Below are 27,361 nucleotides of genomic sequence, written 5' to 3' on the forward strand. Positions count from 1 at the left end.
CTCTTCTTCCCAGCATGGAGCTCCACATCTGCCTGCAACTCGACGTGTGCGGTGCTCGACCATCAAAGCACTACCCAGGCTCAACTTTGCTTGGCTTCTGAGATGTGACAAGACTGGGCACATGATTTGATCGCTGGCCCTCACATTCAGCTGAAATAAACTAACCATACCACACACACACACGTGCAATAGATTGCACGCATGATTAGCTGCAGAGCTAGCAATCAAGATACTGTAAAGATGACAAAGCTGTTCGGAAAAAAAACATCAACAGCAGAAACAGCAGCAGCAATAAAAACAGCCGCATGAGGAGCAGTAACAGCAGCAAACCTCGTCGTCGGTGCAGATGTTGAGGAGGTGTCGGCAGGAGAAGAAGCCGTCCTGCAGCACGAGGTCGCCGGTGTCCTCTAGGCCCACGCCGGCGAGCAGCAGCAGCTTGTGGTGCTCAGGAGACAGAAGCAGGGCACGCACCTGCATCACAGTAACACACACACACACGGCACACGCTGGAACCCGGCCACAGACACTGGCCACCCGCCACACACACGTGCAGGAATGCTGTACCACACACACTCGCTTGACCTACACACACTCACTTAGCCACATGAACGCTGAACCAGAAGCTCACGCAGCAGAGTTCGTTTGACCAAGAAAAGCCCCATTGAACATAAGCTCGACCCGAACATAAGATCGGACTACCAACCACTTGCTCGGCCATACTATTGTGCGGCCAAAAGCTCACTCAACCACACACCGATTCAGACACACACACTCCCTCAATCATACGATTGTTTAACCACATGTTCACTCAACCACATACTCACCGACCCGGAGCATGGTTGGCCTTATGCACAGTCAGCCACACGATCACTCGACCAAGAGCTCACGCGACCACATGCTCGCTCAGGCATGCACTCACTCAATCAATAGCTCGCTCAGCCACATGCTCAGTCAGCTGGATGTTCGATCAGCCACATGCTTGTTCAAGCCAAGGGCCCGCCCAGACACGCACTCGGCCGACAAGGCAATGACTCGGCCACACGCTATTCAACCTCACGCTCACTCGGCTGCACGACGACTCAGCTAACTGCTCACTCTGCCATGCACTAGATCAGCCAAGAGCTCGCTCGGCAACCTGCTCATTTCGGTCACATGTTCACTCAGTCAATGCTCAGTCAAATGCGTGCTTGCTCAACCACACCCTTGATCATCCATACAAAGACCTTCTGCACAGCCTTAACAGACTGTTGAGGCAAGTGCTGTTAGCGAGCACCTATGAATGTCGACACGGCACACGAGGGCATGGGTGGCCATCAACTTCCCCCAAGCTACACCATTGCTCGGCTACATGCTATGACAGCCACCCATGCACAGATGCAGTGGATCGAAAAAAGTGGCCATGGCAATTTAATCAACCAGGGATTTTTTTAACCAGGCATACCCCGGCTGAGATTCAGAAACTCTTCTGTAACCGAGGCTCAGATAAGCGCAGTTATTTTAAGGGGTTGGGGATTAAGCTTTGACAAACGGGACACATCATCACACACGAGCACATGTAAGACATTGTTACTTGTCTTTAAAAAGCAAGATATAAGCCAGTTGATAGTAAATTTAACATTCGGGATTGGGCTATAACAACGCTACAAATATTGGGCTTCCGCAGCTGCCGTGATGCAAATTAACTCCACGAAAATCTCCTTGTGGAAACCAGTGGGTGACCCCCCCCCCCCCCCCGCTGAAATCAGCTCCCTACAAAAGAGCCCCCCTTCTTCATAAAGTGCTTATTGCAGTATACTGACAATTGTCAATTTGCATGATTGTTCCACATGCACTGTACTTCCATAAGGGTTTAATTGAATCAAGCCAATGTTTTAACACATTTGTACAAAATCACATGCCTTCTGGGAATATGAGATGGCGGCTTTGCCATTAGTGTAAAACAAGCTTTATGGAGGGGGTGCTTGGAATGCGCCTGATCTTCTCGCCTTTTCACAGCAGCTGGAGTAGGGGTGAAGAGGGAGAGTGCTTGGATGGGTGACCGCCATGCATGAAAAAACACAAGAGGTTAGAGGCTGCCGTGGCCTATACCTACGTTGTCGGCAGAGGTTCGGTGCGCAAAAAAGAAAAATCCGATCAAAAATAAGATACGACAATCCAACATCGATGCTCCCTACCTTACCCAGCCCACCACAAACAGTGTGGTGAAATATAGCCATGTGAGCCCGATAAAACCCACAGGCCCTTCGTCCAGCGGTGGATTGACATGAGGGCTGTACATCAGAATCTAAATCTTTATTTATCCTGCAGAAAATACGATGAGCTGTGAGGCTCTGTTGAACAAATATCCAGCGATGGTCTACATATCGGTAAGTAACATGCGACATTTGTTCAACACCAGAACTAGTAAGATTATTCATTCGCACAGGCAATCAAAAGATGCAGGTTGTTTAAGCCAATCTGATGGCTCAACATTGACAGCAAATCAACTGAAAGCACCTGCGGATCAGCGCATCCTTTCATTTCCCAGAATAAGATGCTCCCCACCACTGCAACAGACAAAGAAGAAATATTCGCCGACAAAAAAAATTACACCCGCTGTGGGTTTTTTTTTGATAGACGTGCCAAGTTAAATCCCGAGGCGCAATTTGCTCGCGCAGACGACAGATTACGCGCTGCAGCTGTCTATGCTGTCGCTGCAAGAGCCTTATTCAAATTAACAAAAAAAAAGGCCAAGAAAAATAATTGATTTGGCTACTCGGCTACAATTAGTGGTGCATTACAGAACCACCCCACCCCCTATCCTGGCTATTCATTATTAATGTCATTGACGTCCCGAAGCCCTCCCCCCCTTTCCCACCAAGCCATGAGAGGGACCGGGGAAGTCATTTGCACCCATTAGTAACCTGCGATGCCATGCGGACACAATCGATATCCTTCTCCGCTCTGGCTATTCCGGGTGCCAAGGATAAGCCCTGCTTTGCTGGTGTTTATGAATGATGTGTGTCGTAAGGATCTCTTACACCGAGGCTATGAGAAAGAGGAGAGCGAGCAAGAGGGGTTGAGGGGGTAGGGGAGGGGAAGCTGGTGGACACGTGTAGGAAAAAGCCATCGCGCACTTAGATAAATCGAATGCGCATCCGACGAGAGGAATGAGAGCACTTCGGTTATGGAAATCCTTCAGTCAGTGACGCAGCCAAGAGCGGCAGCTGTAATGGAATTGCTGCTTGGCATGCCACCCGTGCCGACACGTCAAACAGAAACGCTTTATCATTTCACAATTTATTCTGGCCCTCTCCCTGCCCACTCCTCCATCGAGTTGGCTGCAATCACGGAGAGGAAGCGGAACGATTCATGGGGCTGCACCAGAGGTCGCAATCGGGTACCCGATACCCGTACCCCTACCCGATACCCGGCTACCCGTACCCGGCCGGGTACGGGTACGGGTACCCGTTTGTGACCCTGGTGCGGCCGGGTACGGGTAGGCCGTGAGTCACTGGTGAGTCACCGTTTGTCACTCATTGCCCAACGTTTTGTCTCTTCTCACAATTCAAGTTCCTAGAATCAACCCACACGCGCCTGCAACATGGCTTCATCCCAGAGGTCGCAATTGGGTACCCGTGCCCGTACCCTACCCGAACCCAGCCGGGTACGAGTAGCCGGGTATCGGGTAGGGTACGGGTACCTGTTTGCGACCCTGGTGCGGCCGGGTACGGGTACGGATAAGGAATCAAAACCCGTTTGCGACCTCTGGACTGCACAGCTCTCCGAACACCTTGGCTCTGAAACCACCAGCCACACGAACGGCCAGAAAAAAAACAAAGGTCAAAGCATCAAGGGCAAGGCTCTGGTGTAAGACAAACAAGGCAGCCATGCTCACCAGACCGGAACAAAAACCGTGTTAGTTATTGACTAAAGATCCTCGCCGCAGAACGACAATGCCGGAGCAGTGGCGGCGGCAGCGGCTCTGTCGTCTGGCAGCACTTCACACGGAGCCATCAGATCCATCACGTTTCCATGGGAATGAATCCTCTCCGGGACCGCAATGAAGGGAGGAGGAGGGGGTATCGGGAGGTGTGGGGGATTTGCTCTGCCGGCGACATATGTTTGAAACGTCACCCCCCCCCCCCCGCTTGCCATTGCTCGTAACGGCTCGTTGGGAAGTCTTTAGGGAAGGCCGCACTGTCTTACGCTGGCAGGTGGGTAAGTTAAGTGAAGGCCAGAGCATGTTGATGTCGCGATTTCGACGATGATATCGTGGGATGTGTCTGACAATCACCATGGTACTATGACAACAAAAATATCAATATCCGAATTAAATCATAACATGCGATTAATAATCTACACAAGACTCATGTTGTGACTCACTGACCTTGCAGAGCATATTCACATGTGGGCAAGGTTCGTTCTCGTTTTGAGTTATGTTGCCTAACCTAAGAGTAACCCTAGCCCTAAGCGTAACAATACTCTGAACTTTGCTTGGAGGTTTTGTTATTCTCAAGTGTTTGAGCATTTTTACCTATTAAACCCTGTTAAATATGGCTTCTAAAAGGAAAAACATATTGGCATTTGATGTTTCTACTGTTTCTACTGTCGATGGGAAAATAGGGTCTGATTTACAACGATCCGATTTACGGCAGGGTTTTCAGGAACGCATTGTGTCGTAAAATCGGGGACCAGAAGTACATTCCTTAATCAAATTGTGTCAATTTAATCACGCGGGGCGTGGGTGCGCGGGCCAGATCACAATTTCTGTTGCAATGTGCATGGTGAAGAATCCACTCACTCACAAAAACCAAAGGGGTGTGGTCCGTGTGTTGTTTACCAACTAATCCCAGCTGTGGCTACAGGCAGACAGTAACGCTTTATCCTTCAAAAAAATTCCACGCCCTCCACACTTTGCTCTTTAAGACAAAGAGACGACCGAGCATGTCATCAAATATATACAATATCCTGTGCATGTGTGTGTTAGCCCAGACCATTAACTTCCAGTGTAACTCTTTGGCATCTGCTCACTCATGGTATTCTGCAGTACTGTTTCAGTACAGGTGCTTTAGTCCCATGAGCCACCCAGAAACCTCTGATTTTGAATTATGCCCAGGACCAGGCACAGCCACAAAACACAATCAGAGAACTCACCACCTTACCGACATGAAGGACAGGAGAGCCCCCCAAACACAGGGCCCAGGATGTATCTCGCCACGTACAGCCGAAACATGATCTCAGCTGAAATTATCAATTATATTCTCACAACGCAAGCGTCAATATTTTGGCCCTAGATTTGAAGCTTTCGTGACTGCAATGATTCATATTCTCAGGTTTTTTCGGTAAAGTCACGTAGGTAAAACATTAAAAGTAATGAAAGTAAAATAAAACAAAACAAAAATAAAAATAAAATTCACGACGTTTCGGAGGCAACACAAGTCTCCGTCATCAGGTGGGACCGTCACAGCCAGATTAGCTGCATCAAGTGAAGCAATGATTCAAAATGTAATCCCTTATAAGCAAGTTGAAGGGGGGGAGGAGAGGGGGGGGGAGTTCATCAGAATGTGGTAGCCAATGAATGGAACGTATCGGGAGGGAGGGGGGTGGGAGGGGGAGGGAGCCAACAAAACATTTGGCGACGGCTTGGACGCGGCTGCTGCGCACGCCAACACAATGGGCAGAAAGGGGGGAGGGGAGGTCTGATACACATGAATGAACAAAGGAACGAAAATGCCCATGTTTATACCAATGCAGGCTGAAAAATGAAGAGAGTACTGTTAAAATTTTTCTCATTGGCAGTATTGAAACAGTCGTTCAATGCAATTGATTGAGGCACGCTGGATTATGTGCGGACATAAACAAACCTAAGCGTTGTAGAGCTGCAACCAAAGACGGTGACCGACTGAAGTAGTAATAACAATTTATTTATTCATTGACTTTCCTCGAAAAGCTTTACAGAGTCTCAAGACAGGAGGGCTTGAAGAAAGATAAACCCCCAAAAAAATACTACCTGGCAGACCCATGACTCCCTGGCTGCGTGTCCTGGGCTGCCCAACAATACGAGTCTCGGTCGCTAATTAGAAAACACTTAAGAGTGACTTTCAGTGATATCATTGCACCGCCACATTACATTTCACATCGCGTCAACGAATGCTCAAGGAGAGTACAGCTCCGTGGGTGTCAGGCGCGAGCGGACGACGCGAGTGGATAACGCAAAATGAGCCGTAACCACCGCGTGCGCCGAAGTAATCCATTATGAACAACCGTCCAAACACCGCAGCAGCACCACCTTTTGTGAGTGGAGAATACATCGATAGGGCAGCCCACGCCCTCCGCCACACTGCTTTTAGAACGGTGGCGTGGCACAGCGGCAGCGCGTTCATCACTTTGTTGCGGACTTCCACGGTTCGAATCTGGCGGCCGCCCTGGTTATTACTGCGGGTGCGTTAACCGGAAAGTAATACGCGATGTCTTTCGCGAGAGTAGGCCACTGTGTTCCGGGTGCCAGGGTTCAAATTTGCCAAATTAAAGAAATTACCCGCAAATTACTCAACTGAGATGATACATGGCGATCATCACAGAGCCATGAGGCTCAGTAATAATAATTCCATTTATATTGCGCTTTTCATCAAGGATGTCAAAGCACTGCACAGGACACAGCAGCAGCAGACTCAGCATAAAAATAATTATATTATAAATATATTAAATCTTGACTTAAAGCTTTCGTGACTGCAGGAATTCATATTCTTTGGGTCGATTGCTTGTGTTGCAATGGAAACGTCATGATATTTTCATTATTTATTCTATCTACGTGGCTTTACCGAAAGACCCAAATAATAAATATATATGAATAATCCATTTACTAAATTAACAAAAGGTTGAACAAGCAGAAGCATATAAATAGGTATTAAGGCACATTTTTAAAATGTCCAAACTCACAGATCCTGATATCTCCTCGAAGAGCATTCCATAGCCTGGGGGCTACAGAGGGAAAAGCTCAGTCACCCAAAGACCGAAGCCTCGCCCTGGGAACGCAGAGAAGATCTGCATCCCCAGACCTTAGGGGCCTTGAGGGGACATACGGGTGCAGCATGTCACTGATGTAGGCTTCGGCAAGATGGTTCACCGCTTTGTATGTTAACAAGAGGATTTTAAACTGTATTCTACGTGAAACTGGAAGCCAATACAGGGAGGCCAACACGGGCGTAATACGCTGTGAAGGTGTTCTGGTTAACCACCCAAGCAGACTCATTCTGGATACACAAGCTTAATAAAATAATAAAAACACGTAATATTTTACCTTCACTGACTGCAATAGTGAGACCTGTGAGCGAGTGCCTATTAAGGTCAACCAACACCTGTGACCAAATCACCAATAATGCACCAAATATCCTTCAACCTAGTAAGCTCAACATAATTGAGCCTGATCAGCACTGGGATGGGTGACCATGCACCAAACAGGTTGTTATAGGTCGTGGGGCTACGTGGTGGGCAGCAGAGGGCAGCGCAGCAAAATACACTCGTGCATATGTGCTCCCCGCATTCAGCAACCGACGCTGCCCAGCAGAGTGAAGCATGGCCAGAAAGACCCCACAAGCCGCAGAGTGTGGAGACCCTCATCCGATTAGAACTGTTGGCTACGTACAGTGCAAAAGAGGTTCAACATACATGCAAATGAAGGCCAGCATGACACATAAGGGGTTGGTATATTCAGAGGCCAAGAACTATGTATGGCTGCCTCTGTTAACATCCGATAAAACAGGTACTCGTTTAACGGAGCCGACGTAGGGGGATACCCACGTTCAAAACACCAGTTGCCAATGCTGTGCACGACCAGGAATCGAACTCAGATTTCCGGAACTGTAACGCATTGTGTGCGATTCCAACCGTGCCGTCATTCCCCAGGAAGCCGCATGTATGCACACAACAGATTCCCACTGCAATTGACTGTGTGCACATGAGCAGCTTCTGAGAAAGCCAGTCAATTATAATATACCAATTTGAGACAAAGCACCATGTGCCGATGAACAACTTGTCACCCGTACACTGCATTATTGCTCCCTTAAAGCAGGAAATGCCGATGGTCCATTAATTCATCACCGCCCCCTGCTCAAAGGTGAGACATTCATCATAGGGAATCTGGACACAATGCCACATTCATTAACATCAATGTATGTAGAGTCCTTATGTCAATCCTATGCTGGGCATGAAGTCACCTCATGCGGATCGTGGGGGTTATTTTAACCATACAACATGCTTTTTGAAGGCGGGTGAGCATAGATGTCGATGCATAAGTATCGTACAGCAACCAATTTCGTTACACCGCCCTCTGCTGACAACACATCCCTATAGCAGCCTGCAACACCTAATTTTATGCACGGTGGTTACCCATCCAAGCGCTTTCCAGACGAAGATTGGATGCAAATGGGCGCATTCTGGGTGACACGGTCTCTAGGCTCTCTCATTAAGTTTCCTATCCAGCGGTTTACGCTGTGATGATGAAGGGCACACGCTCTTGACCGCGACGAGGTCATTTCCAGCCTCACGCAACACGGGGCGGCAATTGCCAACGATTAGAGTTGCTGCGCTACACTAGCTCCTGACGTCACTTATGCAGCCTGGGTGAAGCACACAGCGAGAGGGCCTCGTTAAACACGGCCTCACAACATTAGGCCACCAACTGGCTGCTTTGGGCAGCCAGAGGCAATTTTCCTGCATTCTTCTCTCATGTATTTGGGTTTCCAAGCAACGTTCCGCATCTTATAAGCAAGGGGTTTTTTTTTTTTAAAGGAAAACGAGATGACGACTGGATTTTAGCCATTCTCTTCTCGAAGACGGCAGACTTGTGATTAGATTCTCTCGGTGACATCATTGGATAGCCTCGCATTTCTGAAAAGACCACTTGTATTGTTCAATGGGGTGAAACCGTGGTGCCATGCTTAGTGAACCACGGCGACCTGACTTCCCGAGTTCGATTTCTAGCCACGGCGAACACCAGCGGTGAGTGATATCTGAACTGGTCCCAGGCACAAACCCTTCTCCAGCCCACACCAACCATCGTGGCGAGGTATGGTGTAACAACCCTAATGACCGAAAGGCATGGGGAGGGCTTCATCTAACAATGGGACTGATGAAAATCTATGCATTGCATTTTCCACAAATACAACACTACAATCTTGATTTATTTAGCGTCTAAATAATAATATTGCACCTCATACTGCTGTACTCACAGGGTGAAAAAAAGGTCACGAGGTCAAATCCGGGTCAGAGCTTGACATCATCTGAGGCCAATACGAATGAATACCACTTTCACGAGGAGTCAACAGTCGTTAGTCGACAGATATGCTGGTCTCCACCAAAGGAATGTGGAATTTCCGTAACTAGCCAAAGACCTTCAATGAAGATGAACGCTTCCCCCCCCATCATCTGTTTGAACAGGCACGTGACTTTTGTTTTACTCAAGTCAGCTGTTGCGGCCTGCATTCAACACCAAGCTGCTTTCGTTTCCAGACCGTACAGCTTGGGAGCAGGCTTTGGATAGCCACATTAGCAGCCAGTCATCGTCTTCGTGTTCTGAGGCTACTCGACTCACTGGGAATTTAACAATGCATCCACCCCATGATCATTGGGATGAATCGTCACAGTTTGGGGCTGAAACTTAATTTAAAAAAATCTGTTTCTCCATCTTGTTTTTCAATGTCTCGTTTGTATTTCTTATATATATGTTTGTCCTGTTTCATCTGTACAGTTTCCTTTTTAGCTCGATAAACTGAAACCTAATACTGGCTTATCGTTTTGCATTAATAATACATAATCGATTTTCACAAGCACAATCATATGCGTGTATTCATTATCATAAGAAACAATGTTAATTTATGGCTCAACGCAATGATACAACCTGCACCTCTCTCTCTCTCTAACAGCCACCATTCCTTCTTAGCCTCTTCATGTGCTGTATGAGGCAACCGTGCATCATGGCAATTACAAGGGGGCACAAGTGAGGTTACATCATTCATAATCAAAATTTTTGGGTTAGATTGCGTAAGTATAAATGTCTCGTAACCCTCCACCACCCGACACAGCCAGTAAGGTTTGTCGCGTAAACAACGCGGCAATTAGTTACTACTTCAGCCGAAGGGTGTGTTGGAGAGTAAATCAACAATGATTTACTCTCCAACACACCGTCGGGCTGACGTAGTAGGCTGTGTTGGGTGGTGGAGGGTTACAACACATTTATACTTACGCAATCTAACCCAAAAACCTTTATTATGAATATTAGTCAGGAAAACCTACGTGTTAAACGGAGGTTACATCACTCACAGGAAAAACTTGTCATAACCCAAGATAACCCCCCCCCTGTACCCCTCCCCCCTACAAGGACACTCTACCCCAATGACTCAACGACTGGCAGTAGCAGGAAATAATGAGGTCATCCAATTCACAACAGGGGGTTTCGTTTACAAGTCTTCCACATTACATGTGTTGCAATAACCTCACAAATACAGTATGCATTGGGCCTGTATCAATTCTGTCCCCATCATGGTTCCAGGTTGTAATTCTATTAAAAACATATCTCATTGTAAACATTTATATTGTAATGCAGCACCTCTTGTCTGCAGGGGTCACGTGAACTGGTTACATGTGAAGTATGTGGTGAGAAATAAGTGATTCTTACATGCACAAATTGATGCATGTATCATGAATAGAAGGGTCGATTTTAAACCGGTGAATCGACACGCACCAATTAGTTAAGTTCTTTGTGTACAGTTCCAAGCCCCAGAGAAAGGCATGGAATATACATAACAAATGTAAAGCTCATCTATCTTCTTCTATCTTCTATATATATAAAAAAAAAGTCAAAAATTGTGTGTGCGTTTGTGGGTTTGTGTGTGGTCGTGCGCTTGGCTCTCCAACGGTGGGGTTTATGTGAAAAAAAAATAGCAAGATACGCCGTAAGCCCCGCCGTGAGCAAGCGCCATTCCCTTTTCCCATCTGTGAACTTAAAATTACGTCAATTAGCGATTGTGCAGTTTGTGCTTATGTATTTATTAAATGGCACGCAATCTACCGTACCAAGTCACACGCATTTGGTGGGGGGGGGGGACGGCTTTTACCAAGTCGGTCGGGGTGAGGGGGACATTTTCCCACAAAACGCTGACCTTAATTCTTCTAAATGTCGTGTACCCCCCTACCCCAATGCGTGCAATTACTGCTATAGAGTCCCTACATTAATATTATATAGCGCTTCGATAGTCATTATTGTTGCGCGGGCGGGGGGAGTGGCCCAGCCCACAGCCTGCCAGGGAACCACCGCGGCCGGCTGCACAATCTAGGCGAGGCTGCGGAATCTGCACGGGACTAGGCCTCACCACGGTAATGTTAAGTACAATTTTATTGCATCTTTCGCTAACCTCACATACATAGAAAAATGATATTAAAGCAATTGGTTTGGAAATATCATAATAATTTTGTTTGTGTGCAGACTACTTTTTTATTGCTTCTTTCGCTAACCTCACGTAGATAGAAACCCATTATTTAAATTCATCACCTTGTAAATAATACATTTCTTTTTTTTGCGTGCAGAAAAATATTATTTCATTTTATTGCTTCTTTTGCTAAACGCACATACATAAAAACCTATCATTTACATAACCTTGGAAATATGAACGTAATATTGTTTGTGTGCACAAAAATATTATTTCATTTTCTTCTTTCACTAAACTTACGTACATTCAAACCTATTTTTTTCATAATTACCTTGCATTTATATGAATAATTATGTTTGTGTGCAGACAACTCATTTTTCACAATTTACTTGCTTTTTTAATGTGTGTGCCTATGTCCTTGTGTCTGTGCGAGTCCATCTGTGTGTCAGCAACGGTCTCTTTGTGTGTGTGCGCGCGCGCGCGCGAGTCGATGCGTCTGTGTGTGCGTCGATGTTTGTGTGTGTGTGTCGATGTGTATGTCCAAGTGTGTGCGTAAGTCCATATGTGTGTGTGTGTGTGTGCGAGTCAATGTACGTGTCAGTCGATGTGTCTGTCAGTCGATGTGTGTGTGTGAGTTCATGTGTGAGTGTCAGAGTCGATGTGTTTGTGTGTTTGAGTCCATGTGTGCGTGTAAGTCGATGTTTATGTGTTTATAAGTCGATGTGTGTGTGCGAGTCGATGTGTCTTTATGTGTAGAGCGTTGTGTGTGTCAGTCTGTGTACGTGTGTGTCAGTCTGTGTGTGTGTAAGTCCGGCAAAACAACCTCCTACCTCCTCGCGGTGCCGGACGGGCAACACTGTCGTGGGCAGTGCTGTGGGGGGAGGGCCAATGCCCATTGGCCTCTCCCCTCATGGCGTCTGTGACCACCACAGTGGCTAAACGGGGGCTCTGGACGGGTGCGAGGGGCTGGTAACCCCTCCACCTTCAATTAACCACCACTAAACTACGAATTAAACATAAACCTGTAATTAATAAGCTTGTGCCGGAGGCCCCGGGGGGTCAGGCTTTTATGACGTCTCCTGGCCAAACCCCATTTGGCGGAGCCAGGAGATTGAATTTTCACCCTCGGGGCTCCTCCAGAAACAACGAAAAACCATTGCGGATGGCCACGTGGAATGTTCGAACGCTCACTGCGGAGGAGAGGCTGCCACTCCTCTGTCGGGAGCTGGACCGGTACCGCCTGGATCTCTGTGGCATTCAGGAGGTCCGGTGGACCGGTTCTGGCTCCTGCCACCATGAGGGGTGGACAGTCCTCTACTCGGGGCAGGAGACTGCCAAACAACAGGGTGTGGCTCTTCTTCTGAACAAAAGAATGAAGGGGGCGTGGGAGCGTGGCGGTGAGGTGTGGGAAGCTGTAAGCCCCAGGATACTTTGGGCTCGCCTTCCCATCAACCAGAGGCGAGGAGTGGTGGTCGTGGTTACTTATGCCCCCACCGAAGACGAACATCCGTGGAGGGATGCAGGCAAAGCCGATGAGTCAGACGCTTTCTATGACCTCCTGTCACAGGTGCTGGCTAAAGTGGCCACTCGGGACAGAGTCATCTTGTTGGGTGACTTCAATGCCCGAGTTGGTCATGATGCTGGCAGCTCAATAATAACGGTAGGAGGCTGCTAGATTTTTGTGCTGCCCATGGGCTTGTAATTACCAACACGCTCTTCCGGCATCGGCGCATCCACACAACATCATGGATACATGCCGGGTCCAAGCAAGAACATCTGCTGGACTACATAGTGACGGACCAGCGGATGCGAGCCCATGTCCTTGACACCAGGACCTACCGTGGAGCTGATCTGACCTCTGACCATCGACTAGTCATCTGTAAGATGCGCCTGCCATTCTTCCACTCCGGTGGTGGGTGTACACCCAGGACCCCATTCCAACCAAAAGTGGCCTGGTCTCAGCTAGCTGATGAAAGTTGCAAGCGAGAATTTCATCATTGCTTGCAGCTGGGGTTGGCATCGTCCCCCACTCCACCTGATGTCGAGGGTAAATGGGCAAGGTTTAAGACTGTGACTCATGCAGCTGCAATGGCTGCTTTGGGTACGCGGTCCAGACCTCCCCAGAAACCCTGGCTGACGGAGGAGGTGTTCAGGTTAATTGAGAAAAAGCGACAGGCCCACTCTCATCGCCTACAGCATCCCACGTCAGAGAATGAGGAGGTTTACCGCAGCCTTCGCTCGGAGGTTCGGAGAGCCGTAAGGCGCTGTAAGGATGGGTGGTGGTCGCGGGTTGCTGAGGAGATGGAGTCTGCCTCAGTGGCCCGCGATCACAAATCACTATTTAACTCCATCAAAAAAGTAACCTGCAGCGCCACACCTATTACCATCATTAGAGGAAAAAACGGTGATCCAATCTCCGACCCCCAGGAACAGGTTTGCAGATTTGCTGAGCATTTCTGTGAGGTCCTGGGGGAGGGAAAATCTCTCAGCCAGGAAAACATCATGGCACAAAGTGGGGATAACCCTGCTGAGGCTGCGGTGCCTCAAATATTGGAAGAGGTCACCCCCTGTGAGTGGCTGGCTGAGGTACCAGCTGTTGAGGAAGTACTGAGGGCGATCCGGAGTCTGAGACCAGGGAAGGCACCGGGCAGAGATGATCTCCCAAGCGAAATGCTGAGAAAGGGTGGCGTTTGTGCACAGACTGCCCTATATGACATCATAACAACAGTCTGGACCACTGGACGGGTTCCGCAGGACTGGAAGGATGCCCTGGTGGTCCTCCTTTTTAAGAAGGGGGACCGTACCGACTGTAACGACTACAGGGGCATCTCACTCCTCAGTGTGCCGGGTAAGGTCCTGGCAAGGATTATTCAACATCGCCTTGCTAGGCACGCTGAGGAGAGGCTTGCGGAGCCCCAATGCGGTTTCAGGAAAGGGCGGTCCTGCACAGATGCCATATTTTCTGTCCGTCTGCTACAGCAGAGGTGTAGGGAATTCCAAAAAGACCTACATCTCTGCTTTATTGACCTGGTCAAGGCCTATGATACCATCAGTAGGACTGGGCTCTGGGTTGTTCTTCGTGCTTTCGGAGTCCCTGACCCTCTGCTCACGATCATTAAGGACCTTCATGATGGTGAGCGGGCCCGGGTAAAACTACGTGGCCGGGAGTCGGAGCCTTTCCCTGTACACCTTGGGGTGCGACAGGGATGTCCTCTGGCTCCCACATTATTTAACATCTACTTCGACTGCGTAGTTCGTGAAGCCTTCAATAGCTGTACCGGGGGAATTACCATTTGGTACAGATATAATGGGAGGCTGATCGACGCCCGGGTGCGATCAAGGGATGGCTTCCTATTGGTCAACCACGTTATGTATGCCGATGATTTGGTAATAGCTGCTCATTCAGAAGAGGAGTTGGAGACACTGCTGCTGAGACTGGAGCGTGCCACTAAGAGGTGGGGCCTTACCATCAGCCCCACCAAAACTAAGCACCTGCCTGGGTATTTTGTACCATCGGGCACTCCACCCCCACAACTCTCAATCGGTGATGGGGCAGTTGTGGAGAGAGTGGAGAGTTTCCCATACCTGGGCAGTGTGCTTATGACCGGCTCCAGTTTATCAGCAGAGGTCTCACTCCGAATCAGTCGAACGGCAATATCTTTTCATCGGTTGCGTAACGCTGTGTGGAAGCTACCTGGTCTGTCGCTCCGCACGAAGCTTCAGGTCTTCTCGGCCACGGTCATTCCCTCCCTTCTCTACGCTTGCGAAACGTGGACCCCCCTAGTGGAGCATCTTCGCCGGTTGGAAACATTTAGGCTGGCCTGCCTACGATCCATCCTGGGTTTAACCAGGCTGGATTGTGTGAGGAGCTCACAAGTCCTTGAAAGATCTGGGCAAAGTCCCATCAGTGAGCTCCTCTGGCAGGCAAGGCTGCGTTGGCTGGGTCATGTAGCCCGCATGCCCAGCCACCGCATGCCTAAACAGCTTTTGTTCGGCCGGATCGAGGGGGCTAAACGGGCGCGGCACGGGCTAGAGAAGAGATGGAGTGATGTGGTACAGGAGGACGTGGAGCTGAGTGGACTTGCCGATGACTGGTACCAGCGGTGTCAAGATCGGCCTCAGTGGAGGAGGCTCGTGAAGGACGCTACTGGGCAGTTGGAGGCAGTCGCCCTCCAACAACAACGGAGGGCGGAGGAGCGACGCTCACAACAACGAGCGGAGCGCCGGGTGGCTAAAGCACAGCAAGTTGGCACAGTAGGGGGCACAGGTGGTGCATCAGCCAGTCATCTCGGTCATCTCGGTCAGTCGACCCGTGGCACCTGGGTCTGCCCCGTGACCTCCTGCCAGCGGGCGTTCGACACTTCACGTGGCCTCAGGGTGCACATGGCCTGGCACAAGCGTCGTGGTGACGTCACCGCCACTTAGTGGCGAATGGCGGTTGTTGTTGTGTAAGTCGATGTGTGTGCATGTCTCCATGTGTGTGTAAGTCCATATGTGTGTTTAGGTCGATGTGTGTGGTTGTCTATGTATGTTTGTGTGCGAGTCGCTGTATGCGTGTACGTCGATATGTGTGTGTGTAACTCCATGTGTGCGTTGCTAAAGTCGATGTCTGTGTGTGTGAGTCCATATATGTAAATCTGTGTGTGTAAGTCGCTGTGTTTGTGTGTGTGGGTCCATGTCTGTAAGTGTGTGTAAGTCGATGTGTGTGTCTGTCTTTTTTACCCGGGCAACGCCGGGTACTTCCCGCGAGTACATAATAAAGAGAGAGGATCATGGCATGTAGGAAAATATATTGTTTGTGCACCATCAAAATGTCGACTCGAGGGACGCATTCACAGTTCTCATAACCCTGCATACAAACACAGTGGCCTACATTTTTACGTTCACTGTGCTGCTGCTCATAAAGCGATGCCACTGCTCCGCCACGCACGTGGTGTTGCGTTGCCTTTTTTTGCTTTCGGTGACATAAATAATTTTAAACGCTCCACCACTGCAACTTTTAAAACAAAAACATCTCATCCCACAGGGGCCAATTAATTTCCCCCACTTCAAAAAAGCCACCACCACCTAATCCATTTTTGGGAAAGTGAACTCCATTTTGGCCCCGTTTTTACCATGCAGCCTTTCCAACGCGATGCCCGCTATATAGTGCATACATAAATGATGCAGGGAAATTCTTTTAAATGTTTAAACGTGGCGCTGTTTCTGCCCGTCACGTATTTTAAAAGTGTGACAGCGGCAGGCGGTGGCGGCCTGGAAATGTGCACTGACATCAGAAACTCATCTTCCGAATCCTGGCGACTGCTGCCCTTGCAGAGTTCTTTTAGTCGCCGTCGTGTCACCTGATTAATATTTCACACCACAAGCACTGATAATATATTATTAGTATGACATCGTGATTAGAGGCCGAGAGGTTTGCGCAGTGCGCAATGAGATCAGCGTGCAGAGTTCGAATCTCGGCCACAGCTAACGTGAGCGGCGAGTAGCATCTCAGCCGGTCCTGGGTACACCCCTTCACCCACCTACATTAACCAGTGTGGCAGAGTAACAACCCCGACAACCGGTGGTGTGGGAAGGCATTCATTCAGCACTGGATTGACAAAGGGCTGTGAATTTAATATCTCATGAGAATGTAACACTTCTTTTCCAAACAATGTCTCAAGCCCTCTTGTTCACAGTGGATCCTTCTCGAAATGTTCAGCCAGTCCCTTTATTCGGCTCTTCGTTTTGTGTATGTGAGAAAAAAGCGTAAAATGTCTGGTGAGAAAGCAGCCCACAAAGAGACCATCAATGTAGCTGTGACATTTTGGGTAATGGCCCTTCTTTTATGTGCTACAAAGAAGGACCATTGCCAGAAACGTCACCTTTCATATATTTGGTTTTTCTTTAAAGGCCACTGTGTTATTGACAGACGAATTGATTAGTTTTTTTTGTTTAATTGTGCTTGTGCACCGCTGCCAACGTAGCAGCAGCATTACTGAATAATTTGTGTAGTTGCGGTGCTGCCTCCTACAGGCACCACACCGCTGTCCCCATAGCTGAATGTGACATACGTCATCTCGGCACCACACCCAGTGAAGAACAATGTAATTAATTAAAAATACGATATAGCTCGTCAAAAATGCAATATCCTCAGGTTTTTGCATCGAGTTTTCCATTACCCGTGAAAGCACCGTCGATGGTAGGACAACACTTTCCACGATTCTCTTGCCAAATGTGTGTGCACGTGAAAAATATACATCTGCACAGCACAAAGACAAAGACTGCCGTTTAGACTCGAACAGACTCGTGGAGGCAAGTTCTGTTTGTGAACACCTAGAGGAGGACAGTGCAAGAGGCGGTGATGTGGACAGCACCACGCAGGGCCGACTTCGTCTCCCCAGGGCTGATGCTTAAGACATCGCACCAGGTAATCGTGTAAGGCTGAGTGAACCTAGGAGATGCCCAGGACTGGTTCAGATACAATTCTCCAATGTGAGCCATGGTTGGGAACCGAACTCAGGCCACCGAGTGTGCAGCACCGTGCACAAACCCACTGTACAGTCGCTCCCACGTCTATACAAACACACAGGCACAGAGATTTGTTTCCTAGTAACCGGCACAGAAAAACCAATTGGGAGTGCCGATGCAATTCACACCAAGCACCACACGAAGATGAGAACAGGGTCCCCCTGGTGTGCAGTGCAATTCCATTTATCCAGTTAATGACCTTTCCGCTGCCTCTGCACATTTGTGCAGCATCGCTTCGTAAACGCGCGCGCACTCACCTCGCCGACGAGCGTGTTCTCCGAGGGGTTGAGAAGCACGGACGTCTCTAGGACATCGCTCCGATGCTGCAGCGTCTTCTCACCTGTGAAGGGGCGCAAGACGGGAGAGGGGGGCGGAGGGGGAGGTGAGCAGACAGGGATGCTACCGCTCGCCCGCGCCTAACGGTACCCGGGCCGCCCCCCCCAGCACCCCGAGCCGGGCTGCTGGAGGAACGCGCGGCAGACGGACGGGTGGGGGAGTGACGTCAGCAACCATCCGTCGAGATTTGCATGTCGACAGAGCAGCCGGCACATCAGCCGTGGCATCAGCCTAATGAGGATAAAGCGCCGGCTCACAGCCTCGCACCCAAACAAAAGCTGGAAGCCGGTTACCAGCGCAGCCGCATCGCTTGCCCGGCTGAATGGCTCCGATAGACCGCTTGGCTGCCTGTCTGCACGGTTAACCAACTGTGTGGCCGATTGTCTGCTTGTTCAATTCACTGGTTGTCTGCCTGTTGCTCTATCAGGCTTGGCTGTCTGCCTGGATGGTTAAAGTCATTTGTATCTCCGGCTAATGTGGCTTTTCGAACGTACGTTCGTCTCCGTCTCTTATTCCGTCGATCTGTCTGGGACACGATCCCATGTAACGGCTGTCTAGACTATACCCACCTCTCTAGGGCAACATTAGGCAGCGGTGCTGCTGTGCCTCACCAGACGGAGCCGGCTCTCTCGCTAGCAGGAGACTGAATCCCAGCGTGGCCTGGGCACGCGCGACCACAGCCGATTGGACGGTTCTTCGCAGGCGTCTGCCGACAGTGGGGGTAGGGAGGGTCGCTCTTAGCCCCCCCCCCGCCCTTCACTCCAGCCCCATCTCCCCACACAATCCCTGTTACATCTCCACTGCCACCCCCCCCCACCACGCCCCCTCTCAGCCACCAGTGTGCCACCTCCCCTCTGCTTTCTTGGAGGCATGGGCACTTCACACTCCCCCACCACACCCCCCCACCACACTCCCTCATCACACTCCCTCACCATACCCCTCATGCAGGATCAGGTGTCAGACCCCAGCCGACGGGTGAGACCGCATCAGCTCCAGCTCATTAGGCCAACGCGACAAAAACCACTCCCTCACAGTGGCCGCCACCGTCGCGTTATTACGAGACAATGGAGGAAGTTGTGATGGGGATATATACGAGGGGAGTTATTACGAGACAAAGGGTATTGTACAGCAACGATTCTCTTTTTGATCTGTCTTTTTCGGCCGATGTTATCGCGATTGTGCCATCATCGTCAAGTCATTACTCATCCGGATCTCCCACGGTGCAGTTCAACCACTTTTGCAACAGAATGGCCATTAGAAGCGGTGACTGCAGAGGTACTTATACAATAATTTTGACCTCTGGTTCACACAGGTCTGTTACCACCCACTCTGCCAAGAGAGTTACATTCGTCGCACGGCAGTAATTGTTTGTAATTCTCAAGAGGTGTAATAATCGAGATAAATGCAATGGTTTTTGTGAGTGACATAATTATTGATTGTTGCGGAGGCCATCAAATCACGACACTGGAGATATCAAGTTTAATCAAGAGGCGACTGCCTGGATTCGAACCCAAGATCTCAGCTCATCACCGTGACCCTCTGAGGTTATCCGGTCACCTCACAACCACAATTCACTTCTCAAAGGAAAGTCAATAATGAAAATGTGCTCTTATTTGCGCTGCTACTGTATTTTAATATTACATAAACATGTTTCTGTAGTTGTTATTGCGCGTGAGAGCGAATGCCAGCGTTGTCAAGACCTCGCTGTCATTATTATTGGGTTTTTGTTCCCCCACATGTAAAAATAGCATATGCAACAGAGTCTAATTGAAGTCATGCATTGCATTAATGGCAATTAAAATAACACGTCGGGACGAAATCGTTTGATGATTATGCACAGTCTATCCATGGTGGAGTCATTACTTGATATGCTACGTAGCTATTATAGACCTAGGGAAGCCTCACTGATCCTTACGACCGTTTTCGGCGGCTTCTGCATTGAGATGTTTAGCCAATAATCATTCGCGAGTGTTTGTGGGAGTACCTGGAGAGAGAAAACCCACGTGGTATATGACGGAGCTACTGTCAGAGCTCCGCACAGACAGAATGACGAATTCCTTACTGCTCCTTGCCAACTCGAAGACCAAGCACACCCAGGCATTCAGGAAGGCTCAACCCTGGCCAATTGCTTGTTGTGTGTTTTTGCACGGGGGTGAAACATTTAAATGCATGGAGAAAGTCCATACAATAGAGGTTTTTTTTGGGTTAGATCGCCTAAATATATAAAAGTGTCGTTAAAACCTGCCACCATCCGACACGTTACGTGACAACCCTTACTAGTTGGCTGTGTCGAGTGGTGGCGGGTTTTAACGACACTTATATATTTACGCGATCTAATCCAAAAAAACCTCTATTATATACGCACAGATAACCTGTGCAAATCCTAATTCCTGTGCTGCTGCCCGATGGAACCCTCATGGCCTTTACCAAAGGGTATCTCCTGCACAAAATGGGCCCATCTATGTGTGATCCGTCAAACTCATATGAGCACCTCCGATTAGCACGGTTGCCGGCGTATGGTGCAAAAGAAGTTCAACATCCATACAACCTATTCACATCACTATATTACAGGCTAACCCCCATTGCACTCGGCAGACAATAGAAAACCTCTCGAAGCCAGACTCGAGTAACACTTGGTTTTTAGTACTACCTTTAAACCTGGTTCTCATAGTTGGTGACCAGCGCATGAAGAACCTGAATTTGGGGTCAGCCAAACGAGGCAACCATTCGTTAAATATAATAAACGGAAAGCCCAAGAACTCAAACGGGAACACTGTTTGGGCGCCAATTAAGCCACGCTCGGCAGAATACGGCATTCCGCAGCGAATCGGCATGCATTAGTTTATCATGCGGCCGTCTGCCGATGACGTTATGCCCTCATCTTTTGGATGTTCTTCTTATAAACTAATTATGAAAACGATATTGAACAGAGTCCACCGTTTGCTAGACATTTAACTCAAAACTCTCGATTGCGTGCCAGGCACTTAATGACTCTGCTGCCTGACCCGGCGATACCGCAGTTGTATTGCTAATTTTACATAGCAGCAATGCGAGGGAGACAGGAAAAAGAATGCTTGCATACGACTAATTTAATTAATGAAGAATAAACCCAGCTCTTCAGAAAAATAGCAATGTTGCACTTTGGTGAATTTTAAAGCAGACAAAATACAATTATTCAGCTGCAATTGCTCAAGAAAAGGTTTAATTCCCTATGTAGGCAACAGTATAATCTAGCAGACCAGTGCATATTTGCAATTAAATACTGTAAGACAAACACTGTGTTTAGATGTGTAGTAAGTAGTATAGAATTATCAGATCTAGTATCAGACATTGTACAGTATATATACAAAAGAAACAGCTCTTAAAAACTATACATAGATATTCCCCAATTGCCTCCCAATTCTACGCTTCGCATTGTGCCATGAGATGAAGTGTTCATTCAGATCTCTCACAAAGCCGGCCAACCATTCATGTTCCAGAATGGCCCACAGCAGTAGATACTGTAATTCAAAGCTACTTTCTGAATGCCAATTTGAGAGCAATATTTGTCGCATAACAGCCAAACCGATATTTATAATTTCTCAAGAGCTGGAATTAAGCCAACTAACAGCATTTGTGTGTGTATTCATTCGTGACCAGCCTGAGACCATCAAATCGCTACCACTTGAGAACCCAGTTTCAACAGCAGTCGACTGAAACCAGGATTCAAACCCAGGATCTCAATGATGCCAGCTCAGCTCTCTCAAGACCTGCGGACCACCTGACCACATCAAAAACACAAATCGGTCTTAACCACATTTTTTACGGTTGCTTAAAAAAGTGTGACAAAGCAATTTTGGCCACGAAAATATCTGTCCAGAAATGTTATAAACGATGGCTCCGTAGTGCGAGCCTGTGCGACACATCAGAAAAGAGTGAAAAAAAAGATATACGACTCTCAAACAGACGACATCCATCAGCTCGTACGACAACATATGCCCTCAGCTGTTGAACCCTTCCTGCCACAAGATACGGAGCTATTCCTCACCCTCGTGGGTCTGCCCAGACACGAATGTATTCGCACGACCGCCCCCCCTCCAACTCCCACTCCACGCCCATGCACCCCACGTCCCTCCACACACTACTCTGAACGATGAGGTCTCTCCGCTGGAAGAAGACAAAGCACCCGTCGCTTGCGTAATTTTTTAGAGCGACGCACAACCTGGCCGGCAATGTACACCCTCCTGGCCTATCGCGACACACACCGACACACGCAATCGCATCGACGTCGCCCAGCTATCGCGTGTGGGAAATTTCAATCTCCACATTTTACGCGAGCAATTATGCCTGTGAACGGTGGCTGGGCTGCAGAAATCCGACAGATTTAGCGTCTCAAGTTTTGCCTCTTTGGGCAAAGTAGAATAGAATTCCAAATAACCATTATTCTTTGTATTTTTATTTGTGTGATTCGGGGTTGCAATCTGACGCAAAAATATTTTTAGTCTCATTTATACCATCTAATTTGAATTGTTTCTATTCTTTCATTTGTACAGTTTTGTTCTGTTAAGTCTTACATGTACGATTAGCATATAATTTACATATGATTAGCATAGCGTGTAAAGAATTAATGCAAAGCATGCACCGTGAAAGTAAGAATTAACATGATTGAAATATGTAAGAAAAACCTGTGTATGTTAATCCATATTTGTTCGTTTGTAAACTTTCCAAATTGTCCCAGGGCCCCACGGCATGAAGCAGTCTCCAGCTGCAAGCCACTCAATCTCTCTGCCCTGACAATCTCTGCTCTGAAGAAGGGCCACATTGTCCGTCATACCAGCCAATTATACATTTTTCTTTTGCAAGGCAATGCTATCGATGTTTTATTTTTTGCCAACATCGATGTACAGTGCTGCTGTATTTGCCGCGCTGTGAAAAATACAACGGCCATCACTGTTTGCGATTTGTAGTTGGCGCGTCCAAACCTATTAACATCGCTCCAAATGTCCTTTCATCATTCAAAAGGCGCTTTTGAAAAATGCATAGTTTACGAGCAGCAGCAGCAACGGCGTATTAGAAAATGGTTTAGTCGCGCTTAGCGAGTCATTCCAGCGGCCGAAAACGTGGCCTCTGGCAAACAATGGGAACAGATGGCCTGCCACAGTGGAAAGCAAGGAGCATGCATGCCTCTCTCTTTCTCTCTCCACTGGCGGTAGTGGCCACCGAAGAGGACGTTTTACACAACGCTCCCAGTGGCCCTGGGCGCGGCACAAACACGAAAAAGCAGCGCTGCTTAGTTTCAGTGGCAGTCACGCACGGGCATAAATCGTCAGCCATGATCAATCCACTGCGTGGATAGAGGCTGCATCAAGCTCTCGCCATCTTCGAGTGGTCCTGCACGGCAACATTCCACCTCGTGCAGGACCTTTTACAAGGACTGATTTCATTGCTCCATCTCCGCGGTTGAAATCCTCTCGGTCGTGTTCGCTCGCTTGGTTGAACGGGCACACGGTGCCAAGCTCAATCTCATTGCTCAAGGGCGGGCAGAGAGGCACGAGGCCACGCAGCCTCAACGCAACTCGGACACAATGGCTGCCCATTACACTAATGAGGAAGTAAACGACGCCTGTAGAGGCGATACTTTGTAAATATTTAACCGAGATTTACTTGTATTGTTATAAGCATTTGGCAGCAGCAAGGGCAGCATGGGATTGTGATGCCCGGAGAAAAAATGGTCACCGAAGACAAGTCAGTATTGATTTAATGACAACAGAGACAGATGGGGCTAGTGTTTGTGATTATTAGGTTTTTTTTCTTTCATATTTTTGGCCTTTATTGCATTGGTCGTGGTGGTGGTGGTCGTAGTGGTGCACGCCTATAATCCAGCACTGTGGAGGCAATGGTTGGTGGATCACAGAAATCTTGTCAAACTGCCTTCCAATGAGTATTGAGGTGCCATAACCTGGCTTGCCAGGAAAGAGTGGTTACGGGAAATGTGGACTCCATCTATTCCATCTCTATGGGATTGAGCGTTGCGTCCTCGGATGAGTAGGTTTTATTCAGGAGCTCTGGTTTCCTTCCACACGTATAAACACTCATGGATATTAATTGGCTGAAAACATCTGAATATCTAGAGGCCCGGAGAGATGGGGGAATTGTTGGCACTGGCGCATCGCCTTGGCTGCTTTCCTGTTTGTCCGTGGTTCCTCGTTCCTCGGAGTCATTTTCTCTGTTTGAGAGAGAGTGAATACTATTTGCATTACAAATTTAAATTATTATTAAGTAATGTTTATCTATAATTCAGTCAAAGCATGAGATAAATGTGTAGTATGGGCTGGGAATTTCTGTTGAATGAATGCCATGAGCCACTGGAGTAAATGCCAAATTCCTATGGATGGGGCCACATTCGGTTTACGAGCAAAACGCTTTTCATGAGATAGGAACATTTTCTTTATTAAATATAGTGGTTTATAAAATGTTAACCCAGTGGCTCAATGACAGCATGCTTTATTGTAGTAGTTTTTTTTCCATGTTTATAAACTGTGCTATTGGGATCATTACTAAATCATTACTAAACCATTCTTAACGCTCATAGAGCAGTGTCACCCCAGTGAAAGAGAAAAGACAACGGAAGCAGATATCCCAGAGCTAGAAGCCACCACATCTGGGTGAAGTTTCATCTGTGGAAAAGCACTCGTGATAGAATGAACGTAGCATTTCTGGGTGACTACTTCCGGGCGACTCACCCGCAGATAAGCACAGATAGGGAAAATCTGCCACCACTTCAGGGCCACTCCTCTTATCTGTGGATAAGCGCAGATAATGAGAAGAACCAGTGAATGTACAACGAAATCTTCCCGCAGATCGGTTTACCGCACGGATTATTTAATGAAAGAAACATTATGTTCGTACACTGCCCTATATTAATATCATAACGAATTGTTATATTTGTGTACATTGTATTATAATTAAGCAGTGAAGGGTAACCTTTATGATTATTAGGTTTCTTTCATTAAAAATGACACAAAGACCTTTCTCCCTTCATTAACATTCTCATTACCGGCGCTGTTTCCCCGCAGCAGTCACCGAAGGTTGACGTGTTTTCGGTTCACGTTAAGGGAAAAAGTGGCTGCCGCCACCTCTCCAAGCCACCCTCTCTGTACCGAACTGATCCCCTTCCACCCCGCTCTCCAAGACCCCCCCCTCACCACGCACCCCTTACACACTCGAGTAGCATTTACCACCTTTTCAGAACACGCCCGCGATCACACCGCCTAATGCACGCACAATGACAAAGAATGTTGATATGCTGTATGAAAGAAATCCTGAGCCACAAATATTGCCTAAGGCGGGAAACAATGATTTATCGTCTTTCGCCAAGGCTGAAGAGCCACCGGATGCAATCCTGCGTCAATTTACTGCGAGCAACTCAATTGGCCATGTGCTCAAGCTGTCATATTAATGCTACTGCTTATCTCGGATAAATAATGTGCGCAGGATGGGCAGCGTGCATCGCACTGGGACAAAAAACCCTTTCTTGTTAATAACGTGGCGGCTTATCACCAGCAACACTTGAGAGTACTTCTATTAAGACCTGAGACTTTCGTGTTAATCCTGAGAGGCATAGGTAGCCCACGACTAAATCACACGAAATGTGGCCATCATCAGATCTCAGAAGATATGCAGGAATTAGCCTGGATAGTTCTACGACGCTTGACCATCATGTGTATAAAAATAAGGCGTTGCCGGCTACTGCAGGGATATGTCTGTGAGCAGAAGAGGGCAGTGCAGCCAAATCGATTGCTGTGCTGTACTTTTATGCTCCCACATCTGTGCACCATAGCTTCACCAACCAGCACTAGCTAGCGTTGTAAAACAGCCAAATATCCTGCCATGACCCGCAGTTTGGTGACGCCGTTACCTAAGAGGATTGACACATGTACAGGTGGAAAAGGTAGGCCTTGCAAAGTGCCCAAGCCTTCCCATTTCACAGGGAGTAAAAGCGACTTGGCGACACTGGACAGATGGATTGGAAGAGCAGAGATGAACGCACTTTAATCCCATCGCAATAAATCCAATAATCTACTTAGTGCACGCAGCAGCCTAACCCGTTTACGTTGGGTGGACCGAAGCAAGGCCCAACAAAGAGACGTGTGGACAGTTTAAATTGCCTTGAGTGGGAATTGAACCAGGCTGCCCTGGAATAGTTTTTTTCTCTCGTTTCCCATTGTATTCCAACGGTGCTGTCTGCGTAATATCACGAGACAAAGTATCCATTTGGAACTCCTAGCAGAGCAACGCATCACCCCCTGTGTGTTAGAGAGTGGCTTGTGGAAGGAGATATCAAATACATACTCTGAGATCCCAACAAGTGACCTTCACGTACACACACTTGGGGGGAGAGGTACTTTCCCACAATCCCAGCTACAGGGAAATGTTTGTCACTTGGCAGTCAAACCAATATACATGTATTTCAACTGTCAGCTTTTGAATGTAGTCATGTATTCTCAGTGTACTTATTTTAAAGTGATGTAAGTTTTTGTGTGCAGACATTGGTGACTGGGCTGTCACCCTCCACTCGCTACACTATAGCACCCGGTCTAAATCACAGGTGGCTACTTGGATTTGAACCATGGTTATTAGCGGTGCCAAGTCACACACGTGCACCTTGAACACGAGTCTCAGAACTCAGCCAGGCTCTGCTGGGTAACTGAAGATTTTATTTTATTACTGAAAGAGACTCCATTTCTCCGCAAAGAAAAATAAGAGGCAGCTCTCATTTTCATACCCTCCTCACAATCCTGTACCAAGCACTAAAAAAAGTAATCTGCTGTTTTATGTCATAAAATGGCAAGATAATTTATAATGATGAGTTTTTTTTATATTCTAGAAAAACAATGACATTGTTAGGAACACAACTTGAAACGTCAGAGCTATTTTAAATGGACCGCGTCAGTCTTCTGAATTCATTACTCTCACCTCTTCGGTGTCGCTATCCATTATTATGTCTTCCAAACTTCTTCCGCCGTTTCAATGCAATTCAACGTTCATTTGTTATACGTAAAATGCAGTTTAGTCAGTTAGCCAGTTGATTTCGGTGGCAACGGCCCCGCAGCCACGAACAACAGAGT

At 47.9% G+C, this 27,361-nt stretch overlaps 1 protein-coding gene across 1 annotated transcript in view; it reads right to left on the reverse strand.

The window, feature by feature from the left end:
• LOC144739499 (microtubule-associated protein 1B-like) overlaps nt 1–27,361 on the reverse strand; it is a 72,254-nt gene that overhangs the window by 12,254 nt on the left and 32,639 nt on the right. Inside the window, exons 3-4 of the mRNA XM_078622452.1 lie at nt 18,176–18,258; nt 331–471 (exon numbers count right to left, since the gene is read on the reverse strand). Coding sequence (XP_078478578.1) covers nt 331–471; nt 18,176–18,258 — 224 coding nt within the window. The remainder of the gene's footprint in view (nt 1–330; nt 472–18,175; nt 18,259–27,361) is intronic.

This window comes from Lampetra planeri, chromosome 3 (assembly GCF_965212315.1).
Source record: "Lampetra planeri chromosome 3, kcLamPlan1.2.h2, whole genome shotgun sequence".
Classification (NCBI taxonomy): domain Eukaryota; kingdom Metazoa; phylum Chordata; class Hyperoartia; order Petromyzontiformes; family Petromyzontidae; genus Lampetra; species Lampetra planeri.